The sequence below is a fragment of the Ammospiza caudacuta genome, chromosome 10 (assembly GCF_027887145.1).
Source record: "Ammospiza caudacuta isolate bAmmCau1 chromosome 10, bAmmCau1.pri, whole genome shotgun sequence".
Lineage (NCBI taxonomy): Eukaryota > Metazoa > Chordata > Aves > Passeriformes > Passerellidae > Ammospiza > Ammospiza caudacuta.
In genome coordinates, this window is record NC_080602.1 from 17,736,378 (window position 1) to 17,749,606 (window position 13,229).

At 38.8% G+C, this 13,229-nt stretch overlaps 1 protein-coding gene across 2 annotated transcripts in view; it reads right to left on the minus strand.

Annotated features, from left to right (window-relative positions):
* Nucleotides 1-13,229, minus strand: part of FBN1 (fibrillin 1) — a 141,669-nt gene that overhangs the window by 40,631 nt on the left and 87,809 nt on the right. For both annotated transcript variants that reach the window (XR_009275121.1, XM_058811553.1), the window contains exons 24-32: nucleotides 11,221-11,346; nucleotides 10,217-10,441; nucleotides 8,921-9,046; nucleotides 8,700-8,828; nucleotides 8,119-8,244; nucleotides 7,869-7,994; nucleotides 7,009-7,131; nucleotides 3,295-3,420; nucleotides 2,397-2,522 (exon numbers count right to left, since the gene is read on the minus strand). Coding sequence is in view for 1 of the 2 variants with exons in the window: in XM_058811553.1 (XP_058667536.1) it covers nucleotides 2,397-2,522; nucleotides 3,295-3,420; nucleotides 7,009-7,131; nucleotides 7,869-7,994; nucleotides 8,119-8,244; nucleotides 8,700-8,828; nucleotides 8,921-9,046; nucleotides 10,217-10,441; nucleotides 11,221-11,346 (1,233 nt within the window). In the remaining variant the exon portion in view is untranslated. The remainder of the gene's footprint in view (nucleotides 1-2,396; nucleotides 2,523-3,294; nucleotides 3,421-7,008; nucleotides 7,132-7,868; nucleotides 7,995-8,118; nucleotides 8,245-8,699; nucleotides 8,829-8,920; nucleotides 9,047-10,216; nucleotides 10,442-11,220; nucleotides 11,347-13,229) is intronic.

Here is a 13,229-nt window from a genome sequence, read left to right on the forward strand (position 1 = left end):
GAAAAAGCAGAGACAAGATATTTGTCATAAAGCTGGATGATCTGGAACTGAGATAGGGGAAAACACAGCAATCTCCTCTCTAGTGGCTGCATACCATTGCCTGCCCAGGAAAATTTAAAATGAACTGTTCTAAGCCTGGATTATCACAGTTTGCCTTGTGAATGGAAATTAAACTATTCACAGCACTTGATGTTGGAAAGCTGCATCTACAACCTGTATTTTTGCATAGTATTTTTAAAATCGTGGTTTTGTTACTAAACTCTGTCCACATTCTTACTGAGAACCAAGGAGAGGGGAGAACTAGGGCAACTAACATCTGTGTGGGATGGGAATGTAAGTCAGTGGGTGGATTCTGAATACTGTTAAATGATTGGGGGGGGGGGGAAACAAGTTTATTTGTTAAAATGAAATCACTCAGTAATGACAAGGGAGCTGAAATATTTAGACAAAACTGGAATGGAACCCAAAGGACATGATTTAGTTGTTCTCAGAAACAGAGGATCTCCCATTCAAAGTGCTGTAAATGTTTTTGTAACTTTTTTTTTCCATGGGAATTCCTAAAAACTGTGGATGCTTTTGATCTGTCTGTAAGACAAGAACTGGGTTCTGGAGTCAAAAGGCGGTTGGCAAGGTCCGTCCTGAGGAAATATTGAAGGAGGCTCTGATGGTCTGCAGTACCTGAGCCTGGGAACTTCAACTCTGCTCTAATATTGTGCAAACAAGAAATGAGAAATTCAAAATTCTCCAGCAGCAAATAAGACATTTTAAAAAACAGAATGTGAGAACTTACCCAATGTAATCACTATGGGATCTGTACCCACAGTTTTTTCATTATTTAACCAATCTAGAAATTTCCTGCTCTGCTTCCTGCTTTCTTATTTGAATCATTTTTTAAAAATTCATTATTTGAGTATGATCCCATCTCAGCTGTATCAGCATAACTGATGCTTCACTTTTTCATCTTAGACCATGGGGCTCTTTCAAATTACTGAGCCCTTCTATAGTATCTGTTGGAATTAAGGTGTTCTGCTGTTTTTCCTTGTGAGTGCCAAACTCTCTGAAATACTGGCATGCAGACAAAAGCAGCAGGAAAGGTTAAAAATGTGTAAGGAGGTGGCAAGAGCCTTCATGACAATGTCCATCCACAGGTCAGGGCTTGGCTGGGACTAGGACAGAGGGATTTCCTGGCGTCTCCTTTAACAAAAAATATTGCTTGGGACATTTGCCACCACCTTGAATCACATGATGCCAGAATGGTGGCTATTTCCAGGCACTTCTCCAGAAGCCATCCCTGAGATTCCTCGCCTGCCTCCACGACCTTTCTGTCTTTTGCCTTCAACTCACTGCTTCATCTTCCCAGCCTGCTCCCTAGGCTGGGACTGACAGCTGCACCATGTGTGACTGATCAGTGTGAGGGTGTTCAGGTCCAGAATTCTGAAAATCTTCATATCATTTAGCACAGAAAAAAAGAACACTGAAATGTTGGTCTAAAGAGTACAATTAGGGATTTCTTGGATTTAGATCAGTTCATATGTAAGTCAAAGGCAGCTGTTACTAATGCACAATTATTCATCCATAGCCTAATATGCAAAATACATCTCCAGCTCTCAGACTTTTCTGTGAGAGCTGTAAAAAACCAGCTTCATATATTTGGGGCACTTAAAAAAATATATTATTAAATCTGTACAATAAGTGCAGACTAAGAATAAAAGTGTGTCTCAAAGACATTGCCAGAAATGTGTTTACCCTAAGTCTACATTAAAAAATATATTAAACATATGTTTGCATTCATATTTGGGCAAAGTCTAAGACTCTCAACACCTTGGCTTGAGACACCAGCACTTGGATTATTAATATCATGGCCTCAGAGCGTGTATATTTGAATCTCATTTCTGTTTGCTGGCAATAAATGAAATAAAGCAAATTCTGATTCAGCTGATAGAACGTAGTTGTGTAACTGTATTGTCGACACTTTGCAAAAACTGAAAATATATTTTAGCATATATTTCAAACCATCCGTGTTTGCCAAATAATACTTTGAACAGATACGTGTTATTTGCTTGCATAGCATACAATTAACTAATCCAAATGCACTGAGGTCCTCAGGAGTTTGTCAAGTTACAGAGAATGGCATTTTCTGTTCTCAGATGAACAACTGTGCAGTAACACACCCAATTTTGATCCCAATCCTCGCTCCACTCATTTCAGCAGAAGCAGCATCAGGCTGAATGCTGTACCACTGAAGTTTAGCAGAACACAAGCTCAGCAAATTCAGATGAGAGGTATAATAGGAGCACAAGTAAGTGAAAAGAAGCACAGTGAAAGGAGGTTCTAAACACCAGAAAAGCAGACTCATGAGTTTAAGTAAAAATTAATAATTAAGCTTTAAAACTTACCTGTGCAACCAGTCGTGCCTTTCTTGCCTGAATAGCCCATATCACAGTGACAGATAAATGAGCCTTTTGTATTCTCACAGGTTCCACTCAGACAGATGTTTGGATGCAGATCACACTCATTAACATCTAAAAAACCCCAAGAATTAAGATGTCTTAGAAAGTAATGGAAAAATCTCTTTAGATATTAATTCTGATACAAACACGGGTCTAGATATGCAAAGAAAAAGCTGTTTATAGTAGTTATTCCTTACCTAGCATACAAGCACACATTTTGAGATCTGGGGTAACTGTTAATAACCATATCTGCATTAACATACCTTTAATGCCAGCTTTTTGTAAAAATAGACACTAAGGTGCACTACAATATCCAAAGAATGCTGTGATTATTGATAATTCCAACATATATGTGTCTGTACACATTTATATATATGCCTGCATGCATTGTCTAGTTTTGTTTGACATTTCTCTCAAAATACACTCAAGATTTTAAATTAAAATGTGAAAATGTGGTTTTGGAGATATGCTGTTTCACAACTCTGCTGTACCAAAGTACAACACTTCCACAAATTTTGTCTGAGACAAATTTAAATCAGCACTAGTGGTTTACCTTGCTAGATATCCTTCTGCAGGCACTCTTTTATCTAAATTGCATAAAAAACTACACTGGAAGAGGACCCAAAGATGCAAGGCTACAGATCATGTTTGCACCCCAATATCCAGGGATACAGAGATTACATTTGCACTTGTGCAATAGGGCTGGTTCTGTGGTCAGGTGACCAAAACTAGGAAATAAGAGCAATACTCCTCAAATATCATTGTCTGTCTACTTGGAAAGAGTGCCCTAATAAATATTTTTTCAGTGTTTAATGAAGATTGGAATATATGTACTTTCACTTACCTATGCAAGTCTTCATGTCTTCAGATGCCATGAATCCATCATAGCAAAGACACCTGTACTCTCCTGGGATGTTTGTACACTGGCCTCCATCACAGATGTTAGGATTGTCTTCACACTCATCAATATCTACAGGGGAAAATCAAATTAAAACATGTTACCTTTATCCAGTTCAATGAACCATTATCATGGCAAGTAGGCATTTTAATGCTCTGATAAACATGGTGAAGATTGACTCCTTGTAAATAACTGAGCAGTACATTGCAAAATTGTCCTGATGAGTAAGTTCCTTGTCTTCAGCTAAAGTCAATGGCAAAATATTCCCTTCTGAGTCAAGTGGGAGGAACAGGAACCAACTTTTCCTTCACAGAAAAAAGCTCCAACAGAACTTTTGTTGTACCACAAGGCCACATATAATTGGGTATTCTTGGATACAAGCCATCATTGTTGAAATCAATGGAAGCTCTGAAGTCAAATTCAGCAACAAAAATATCAAACTTTACAGATCTTAAAAAAGGATCATACATGCAAAGTACCTCTACAGATCTCAAGGTGGTGACAAACTGGAAACAGTTCAACTCATGATGGGAATAATTACAGTACATACATTTATTTCACTAAGAGATTTTTATGGTCTTATTTAGTATTTCAGCTGACTGCCCAGGCCAGCCATATAGTTACATCCTCTAGGATGAAAAGTTGTTTTCTCAATTGATAACTGATAAAATTTCCATCACTGATTGGAGCCAAGCTGCAGAAGCAGATCCTTTATTCTATTAAGGCAATCATGCTAAGTTCTGGAATCTTACAGAGCCCCTGGGGTTATACTAGTGTTACTTGTAAAAATCCCCAGAATCTTCCTGTGTCAGCACCAACACAGACCAGCAAGACCAAAATCAGAATCTCTGCCTAGTATACCATGGGAAAAAAATCAGCACAAAAAGGACAAGATTCAGGAATCTTCTCCAAGAGAAAGGGTGTAACTCATTATCAGAGCAGTCTATTGTGGATTGCAGTAATTATGCAGCTGCAGAAAATGAACTCACATTAATTTAAAATATTATGTTCATTATTCTGCTGTATTTCTAGCAGCTAGTGCTTGTGTGGATACACAACTTCCGCAAGGAAGAAGGCTGACCAGTCCCTGTTTGTCTTAACAAGCAAATAATGTTGACATGGACATTAGCCTGAAAATGTTAATTTGGAATGGAATTTGAATTAACATGCAAATTTAAGCTCTAGAAAAGGGAATAATAATGACAGAAATAAAGAACTTTATTTACCAACCTGCCACTGTACCAATTTCACAGTTGGGGGAAAATCAGCTGACAAAGAACCTGTTGTTTCTCCTAATTGAGCTGATTATTTATGCATAACCTCACCAATTCAAACATGACCTACTACTGAACTGCAGAGCATTCTTACCAGGTCAATTATGAGCAAATATATTCTGTGATGGCTTCCAGCTTTGTGTGATGTTAAAGATAAAAGACATGTTCACACAGAGAAAACTGAAAACTGAAAATAGGTGTTTCACAACTGAAGGTCACAATCCTATTTTATCTTGTAATCTAACAGTGTCAAACCAGGTATTTAGTGCCATGAAAGCAAAGTTACAAATTATTATTCTTCTTCTTACTTTGGGCAGAGGCAAAACTTTAGTATGTGGATTTTGAATACTCACCAGATGTTTACATATGTAAATAACATCTTTTCAAGAGAAGGAAACAGTATTTTCAATACTAATAGGGTAGTGAAGGTGACCCCTCACATCTCTGGATATTTTCTTAGATTTGACTTGATATCCAAGGTTGTCTGGTGTTTCTGCTATTTAAACCTTTTTATATGTGGCTATTGCACTCAAGTCCTTATAAGAAGATAGCATGAAAATGAATAGCTGATAGTTATTACAGCTGGTCTGTGAAGGAAATTCTATTTTTCAGAGTCAAGATAGGATATGTAGAAATAGATATGTAGAAATTCACAGCTGAAGTAAGATCTGACTACCAACTTCAATGGACGTGTTCAGGGTCAGGTTAACGCATGGACAAAGCACAGAGAATCCATCCCCTCCCCACAGCAAAGGGAGCTGCTTGCATTTTGAGTTTGAGAACAGAAAGATGATAGTTTCCTATTCCAAGGGTTTTAGTTTAATATGCAGGAAGGTGCTGTAAACGATCTGTTCTGGTTTTGGGTGACAAAGGATAAGGGGGAGTAAAGACATAACTGTTTCTAGCCAGCAGATTTGAGATCCCAAAGACTGTTCAAGTGACATTTGGGTCATTTGGTCCAAGTCAAATAGAGAAGATGAAAACAGAAAAGTGGCTCAGAGACTCTGCTGCCCTCCCTCCTCCCTTCCCTCTCATGTCACTCTAATCCTCTCACTGGGTTTAGATTCTGGCTGAGGCACAGTTTTGATCAACTGGTTTTATTTTTGCATTTAAAAAGCGCCCCAAACACCAACGTTAGGGCAAGTTTTTGTAAAAGCTTGCCTTTTCTAGACACTTGAGCTAAAGCAAACTACTTCTAATCTAAATATTTTAGGTTTTCAGGGTCAATCAAATCTGCACTTTTTCTAGTTGAATTCTTTCTTTGAATGAGGGTCTGATACTTGCTGAAGGCTGGCTACTTTAAATCTTTCTGACAGAGCAAGCCACAATGTGGGAGAAAACTACATTTTGCTGTGCTTTAGGGCTCTTTTATCTTCTGGAATGGTAGCGAGTGGGCTCAGGGTAATTGAGACCCTGGTTCAAGGTCCATAAATACTTACAGATTCTAAATGTGAGCATTCTAATAATCCAGTATAGAAAACTCTCCATTTGTTCAACTATAAAGGCAATTCTATTCCAAGGGATTAATCCTGTTATAATTCACATGCTCTTCAAGGAGCTCTTGGATGGAATTGGCAAACAGCTGGCAAATATTCACATGCCTCATCAGGCCAGTGCCTGTGAGGCAAGAAGTAAGAGAATATTGTCTTTCCAGTAACCTATGTGGAAATCACCAAGTACAATTCACTTCCTGGGATTATGACTTTGAGACTCCCAAAGGAGAACAGTTGGTCATAACAGAGCTCTAAAAATTTTCTCACAAACTCTTCTAAGAGTGCAAAAGGCCTGTTTCCTAAGAAAGATTTCTATTATTCAGTCTTCAATTTCTCTGCAAGTCATTTAGCTCTGACTTAATGTAGCATACTTGCACTTGACTAAACAAAGAACTAAAAATAGGAATTTTTTTGCTTGCTTAACAGCAGACACCACAAAACAACAGAACAGAGCAATCAGCTTCTTACTAGCATCTCTGTCTATCCTCTCTCCAACACAACCATACAATACACATGCACAGCATCTTGGCTTCTGTTCGTGATAATTTTTTTAATGGTCTTCAACCTGCTTTAGATTTGGATCTACTACAATACCTTAAGGGGGAAAATTTATGTCCTACTGAAAAAATTAGAGATATTTGTTATTAAAATCAGAATCAACTTGTACACTTTCTGAAATTGTCAGCAATCAATTCTCTTCAAAGCACTTGTTTCTGCAGTTGCCCAATTCTGACACTTCGGAGATATTTACTTCAGAAAAAGAGCTTCACTTCCCATTTATTTTATTTTTTAATAGTGCATTTGTTACAATAGCTTTAACCTTAAAAAGAAGGCTAGTTTTTAAACTATTGAAATAAGCCCTTTAAGCAGAAAAGTCCCAAAATCTCCCTTACCAGTGCATGTCCTGTGGTCTGGCATGAGGGCAAAGCCTTGTTTACAGCTACATTCATAGCTGCCCTCTGAGTTTGTACAGAAGTCTTCACAGCCACCATTCATTATTTGGCACTCATCAATATCTAAAAAAGAGAAAATAACAGTTAAACCCACAATAATTTTTACTTTAAAGCACATTTCAAGGACATACTTAGAGTCAGCTTTCCAGTACACCATCGATCCAGAGTCTACACTTGGTGTTTGCACACTGACATTCAAGTGTTTGCAAAGGCACTGGGAAGGATTCAGGCAAACCAGGGATGGAAAGACTGCATATACAAACACTTCTGTGCTTCTCCTTCCACATATAGAAATAGCACTGAGTTACCACAGATCATTAGGGCAACAAAGTTTTTGTAAGATTCAAGGTAAAAAATTACTTGGCAGAATTAAAGCCAGTGGATTTTTCCATGGCACAGTAGAAGGAATGTATGCAACTGAACCTCATGATTTTATTTCATGGTCCAGCAGGAATGATGTTTTTTAATTAAATATATAACTAATCTAACAAGTTACTCCCTCTTAATCATCGAAATCTGAAGTTTTGGGGCACTAAAAATAATATGTGATTTTATGCATCATGATTGATTAACTAGAGAAAATAATCTGTTACTCAGCTAAGTGCAGCACTGCCATAACTTCATTCAATTCTCTAAAACAGATGTGCATGTTTCGGAGATTTTGCATACTATTTCAGTAAACTGTAATAGATTTTTTCATTCATGATTAAAAATTACTTTATATATCTATTAAACTGAAACAACTCTGTGTGTTTTATCTTCCCTGTTAGCTAGAGCTCCTGTGCTGATTCTGTCCTTACCAATGCAGTACAGCTTGTCTTGTGTGGACTGATAGCCAGGGTTGCAGGCACACTGGTACTTTCCAATCAGGTTGACACAACGGCCATTGCGGCACAGGTTGCTGCTCAGCTCACACTCATTAATATCTGTTGCAAAAGGAAAAGAGGAACACGTTAGAGGTAAATGGTACTAAAGCAAACGCTGCAAATGCACAGCACAAGAGAGGTACAAAATGCTGTGCACAATCTTGATTTGGCCTGCGTGTCTCACCTACACATGCAGAGATATTTGGTGATATCTGATGGCCTGGAGGGCAATCGCACCGAAAACTTCCCTCAGTGTTGATGCAGGTGCCGCCTCGGCAGAGGAGGGGATTGCGCTGACACTCGTCGATGTCTGCGGGGACAAAGGAGGCGCATCAGTGCAGGGCCAGCACATCCCTCACTACAGCCCCTCACCCACCACAGCCTGATCAACCCTGCAGCCTGTCCTAGAGTCAGTCATCCCTTGCACCATAATGCAGTTAGGAAAAGAAAATAAATTCAAAAAGGCTTCTCCTAAATTTTAATTTACCTTAACTTCAAAGTTCAGGATGGTGCCCCACTCAGCAAGATGGGGATTGTGGGGATAAAATTTATGTCCTAAAACCCTGTCCCTTGCTTATATATGCTTTGGCAACTTGCAGAAGTAGCAATTTCACATTCAAAGTTAGCTTTTATAAGGCTCACAAAATGAAAGAGACTTAAACCCGAGCACAATCAAACCTTAAAAAAAAACCCAAAGAAACATGTATAGCATACTATACTACCACATAACATACTATTGCACATCTAAGGTCTGTAAAAACATACCCATGCAGTTTTTCATCATCATAAATCCACTTTCATAGCCTTCAAAGCATTCACACTCAAAGTCTCCGGGAGTATTGACACAGATGCCTTGGCCACAAAGATCAGGAGAGATGCGACATTCATCGATATCTGTAAGATAAAACACACCCACAGGGTTTCCAAAGGAGTTCACTTTTCCCTTTTCAATTCACAGCTATGACAGACACATCCATGCAGTTTACCTGTGCAGTTCCTCTCTTCAGAATCAAGGGCAAATCCACTGTCACATCTACACTTAAAACTGCCAATGGTATTTCTGCATTTTCCATGGGTACAAAGGCTGGGGAACATTTTGCATTCATTGATATCTGAAAATGAGATAGTAAGGACATATGATGGTACCATTGCATACAAAAACAGTGCACACAAGAGCAATGCTGACATCAGAGCTCATCCTTTTTCATGGCAGTGACCCTTCCTTGTGGGAAAATTAGACCACAGTACATAAACTGATACTAATGTCCCCTTAATCAACAGTGTAGACAGATACTCTGTGCTGGAATTTCCAAGAACACTTTCTGCTACAAAACAGTATCAGTCTCCCCTTTGTCCTGCAGGATCTGATCTGCAGCTCAGGAAGATTTCAGCGGACAAAGGATGAAGGCAAAGACAGCTTTCAAAAGAAGTACTCTGTCTTCTAATTTCTGAGAAAAGAAATGTGACTTCCATGAGTCACAGAAAACATAATGAACATAAATAAAAGCACATGTCATTTTCTTTATGGATATTTAATGGCTTAGTAACTGTTTATAAAACAAGGCTGAAACAAACAACAGCAATTGTCATTCATATATATATATTCCCCTCATTTCAGACTTCATAATGTTTAGTTTTTGGCTAGCTTCTGACATTGTCCAGCTTAACCTCAGTGGTAATCCTGGAAAGACAGCTTTCAGCACATGATGCTGGGGTGTCACTGTGTGATTCCCATTTAATGTTGGAAGTTTACCAACAAGAGTCATAACACAACTAAGTTTACTGTAAATAAAATTTTCTGATTTGAGCCATCATCCTGGAAGCTATTTCCTCTACTTCTCCAAGTAGTTTCACAAGAAATTCCCAAAATTATTCACCATTTCTTCATTGTTTCACATTAGAATTAAAGTTATTGCACCCTTCACAAGTAAGGATTGTTCCTTCAATATATTCAAAGCTGACTGCCCAGTTTGTTCTGGTTCTTGTACTATGAGATGCCAGGAGGCAAAGTCAGGCATCATTTAACCTCTCTAGTGACACAAAGTCTGTGTTTTGAGCCTGCAGTATTATATGTTATTTAATGCTCTCTATCACAAACTAAATTATCTTGTATTTTATTTGGATTTCAGTTGCCATGAAATCTAACTGGATTTTCAAACCTGCCTTAGGGTGAGTGAAGTGCCTATCATCAGAATTTTCAAACCCAGAGGAGCTGTCTGATAGAACAGTAAAAGCAGAAGCCATCGGGATTTGTCAGCACCAACCCCAAATGGATCACATACCTTTAGAGTAAGGTTTCCCACTTATTTCTATCTTTGTAGAGAAGCCAGGACCCCTTGGGCAAAGAGCATCAAACTCGGGGGTTCCCCTGAGGGGACACTCCTCGCACTCGTAGCCCCAGGCTGCCCCCACGGAGCAGCAGCAGGCGTCCATGCGGTGCCGCCCGGGGATCTGCGCCGTGCACTGCTCGTCCTCGTGCCGCAGGTAGCAGCTCTCCAGCCGGATGTCTGTTGGGCAATTTAACAACATGTTGAGGAAGAAAGAGAAAATTTACTTCACTGCAGAGGAATTTTTTTTTTCAAAATCCCTTCACAGGACAGCTTGCTCCACGTTTTTGCGGAGGAGCATACCAAGCTCTCATACACCGCATAATTCCTAACAGCAAAATATTAACACTAAACTCAGAAATTAACAGTTGAAGTAAGTTTAAAGCACCACTCTGAAAAATGGTGTTCAACACTTGAAGAAAATTTTGGATCAGAAAAGGATTTTAAACATTCCGGCTTGCCATACTTATATAAGGCTTTTTAGTTACTAGAAGCTATGCCTTGTTCAGAGACAAACCTTGGGCATTATTGTCATAAATGGACAAAGGTGCTTTGGGTGGACAGCACACAAAACTTGGGATATTCTGTTGCACACTGCATCAAGGTGCATGGTGTGGCCAAGTCCCAGCCCACAATGGTGCAGCCTCCACTATTCCAGCCTTTGTGCAAAGTGGGGCTGCAAATGAAGAGTGCTAAGAACATGCATGATCTGTAGGGATTTGTCAGATGAACAATCTGGAACTAAATCACAGCTATTCATCAGCTAGCAGATGGTGATGGGCTTTAGCTACTACCATTGGAACCTGTTCCTATTCCAGGTGAACTAAGTTCATGTCCCTGACTAATTCAATCTGAAAAATGGGCAAAAATAACATTCCTTTCTTGTTAGAAAACATGCATTGCAACCACTGGTCACTGCATAGATCTGCTCTCCACCTGTACATGGAATTAACACCTACCAAGACAAGTCCGTCCAGAAGCATCTAATGTCATTCCATTGGGGCACTGGCAAACAAATGATCCCAAGGTATTGACACACTGCCCATTTGTACAGACTCCAGGAAACACCTCACATTCATTAACATCTATTAAAGAAAAAAAGGAAGTGAGTAAGAGTAATCACTAGCATGCTAAATATGAACAAATTAGCAAAAATATAAAAACTTATAACATTGCAACATTTTTAGGATAAAATAAAAAATGACAGCAGTCTACATGGCCTGAAAAAATTAAAAACATTTACAACTCCCAAAGTCAGTCAGCCAGATCCAATTAATTACAGAAAACTGTTGATGATCAGAAATAATACATGTTGCTATTAGCTATTCCTACATATACTGAAATTAAATTCAAAAGTAACAGAAAAGGAAGGGGGTCTTTAAAAAGTATATCCATTTTCATACTCAGTGTGGGCCAGATATTTGAAGCAAATGGACAAAGAAAGATCAAAATAAGTGCCAAATGACATTATACATTATTCCAACTAGATTCAGTATTTTTTAAAGATTATTTTCTCTAGCTGCACATCTGGAAACTCCAAGAACATTTGAAATCTGGATCTATGGCCTTGTCAGCAATTAGCAACATTATATATATTAAAATAACCTACTTACAACTACACACAGAGTTTAACTTTGTTAAATAAAAACGGTATTTCTATATTTAAAAGGCAAATTTAGCACTTTTTGGTAAGGAAAAATTGATTATATGCATTAGCTTGGCTTGAGCTTAAATAAATGTTTAGTAATCTAAGTGTGAGGTCCTCCCACCCATGTCCTTTGTGGAAAGCATATGTCTCACAACTGCCTTTGGGAAAAAGCTTCCAGCATTAAACATGCTCCAAGATGAAGCGTGACAACTTTTAGGACAGGAGAGGATAAGAACAAGAAATGGAAAAAGAATGACTGGCAATCTGTAGATGAATACTCATGTATAGAGTAACCAAAAAGTGGGAAGGTTGGGCTGATTAGGCCTGCAGGCAAAACTCCTGGTGCAGAGACTGCATCTCTCAAACCTCATGGAGCACGATGGAGGACAAACGCTGGGGGGCAAATCAGTGGCCTCTGCCCCTGAACAGATATTGTAAATTGACTGGAAGGTATGAAGTAAAGCCAGTGGATTATTAGAAACCACTGAAACACTGTTCACAGCCTGTGAGCAATAGTGCAGCTGACAGCTCCAGGGCTCACCCGTAAACGAGAGGAATGCTGTTAATTTAGTTTGCTTATTTCCCTGCACAAGATCTATTACTCATTTTACATAGGCTGTGTGTGGGAGAACTGACTATCACCTTTTAGGAACTAAACTTACTCCTGTCTCTAACTTGCCAGTAAATTTCCTAGAGACCTTTTCCCTGTCTTGAAAAATGCTTACATTGGTTGAAAACCAAGTAAGGCTTCACTAAGGTTACAAGGGAGGAAAACTACTCTGAAAAACCTGGGGCTATCCAGGTCCCATAGAAATGAGAAAGATTAAAGCATGCAATAGATGCAATCCGATGTGCTGGAAATGCTGAAAACAGTTCTGTCTGTATCTTGGAAGGATAAACTTTCCATCCCAGCAGTGTTGAAAATGTTCTAAGACTTTCCTTGTGAAGAGAGATAGGTGGGCCCACTTTTTTTTTTTCTTTCACTTACACACTCTGCAAAGTGTTGCTGAGGTCAGATAAGTTATGTACAGTGGGTCTGCAGCACAGACGTGCCAAGGGATTCAGTCATCATTTGGAAAGCAAAGAGTATGTGTGAGGGTGTTCCTCTCTTTTTTTTTTTAAGGGAAAAAACAATGTTTCTTTATGGAAGCTACATATGGGAGTAATTTTTTAAAAATATTTTAACTGCAGTGTCATGTCAGATGTTGTCAGTCAGGATGACCCACAGCAGTTTGAGACTCTCTGAGCTTCTGCGTATTATGTAAATATGCAGTACTTTTCCAAGGGTTCAAATCAATTCAAATAGAGAAGAAATAGGGT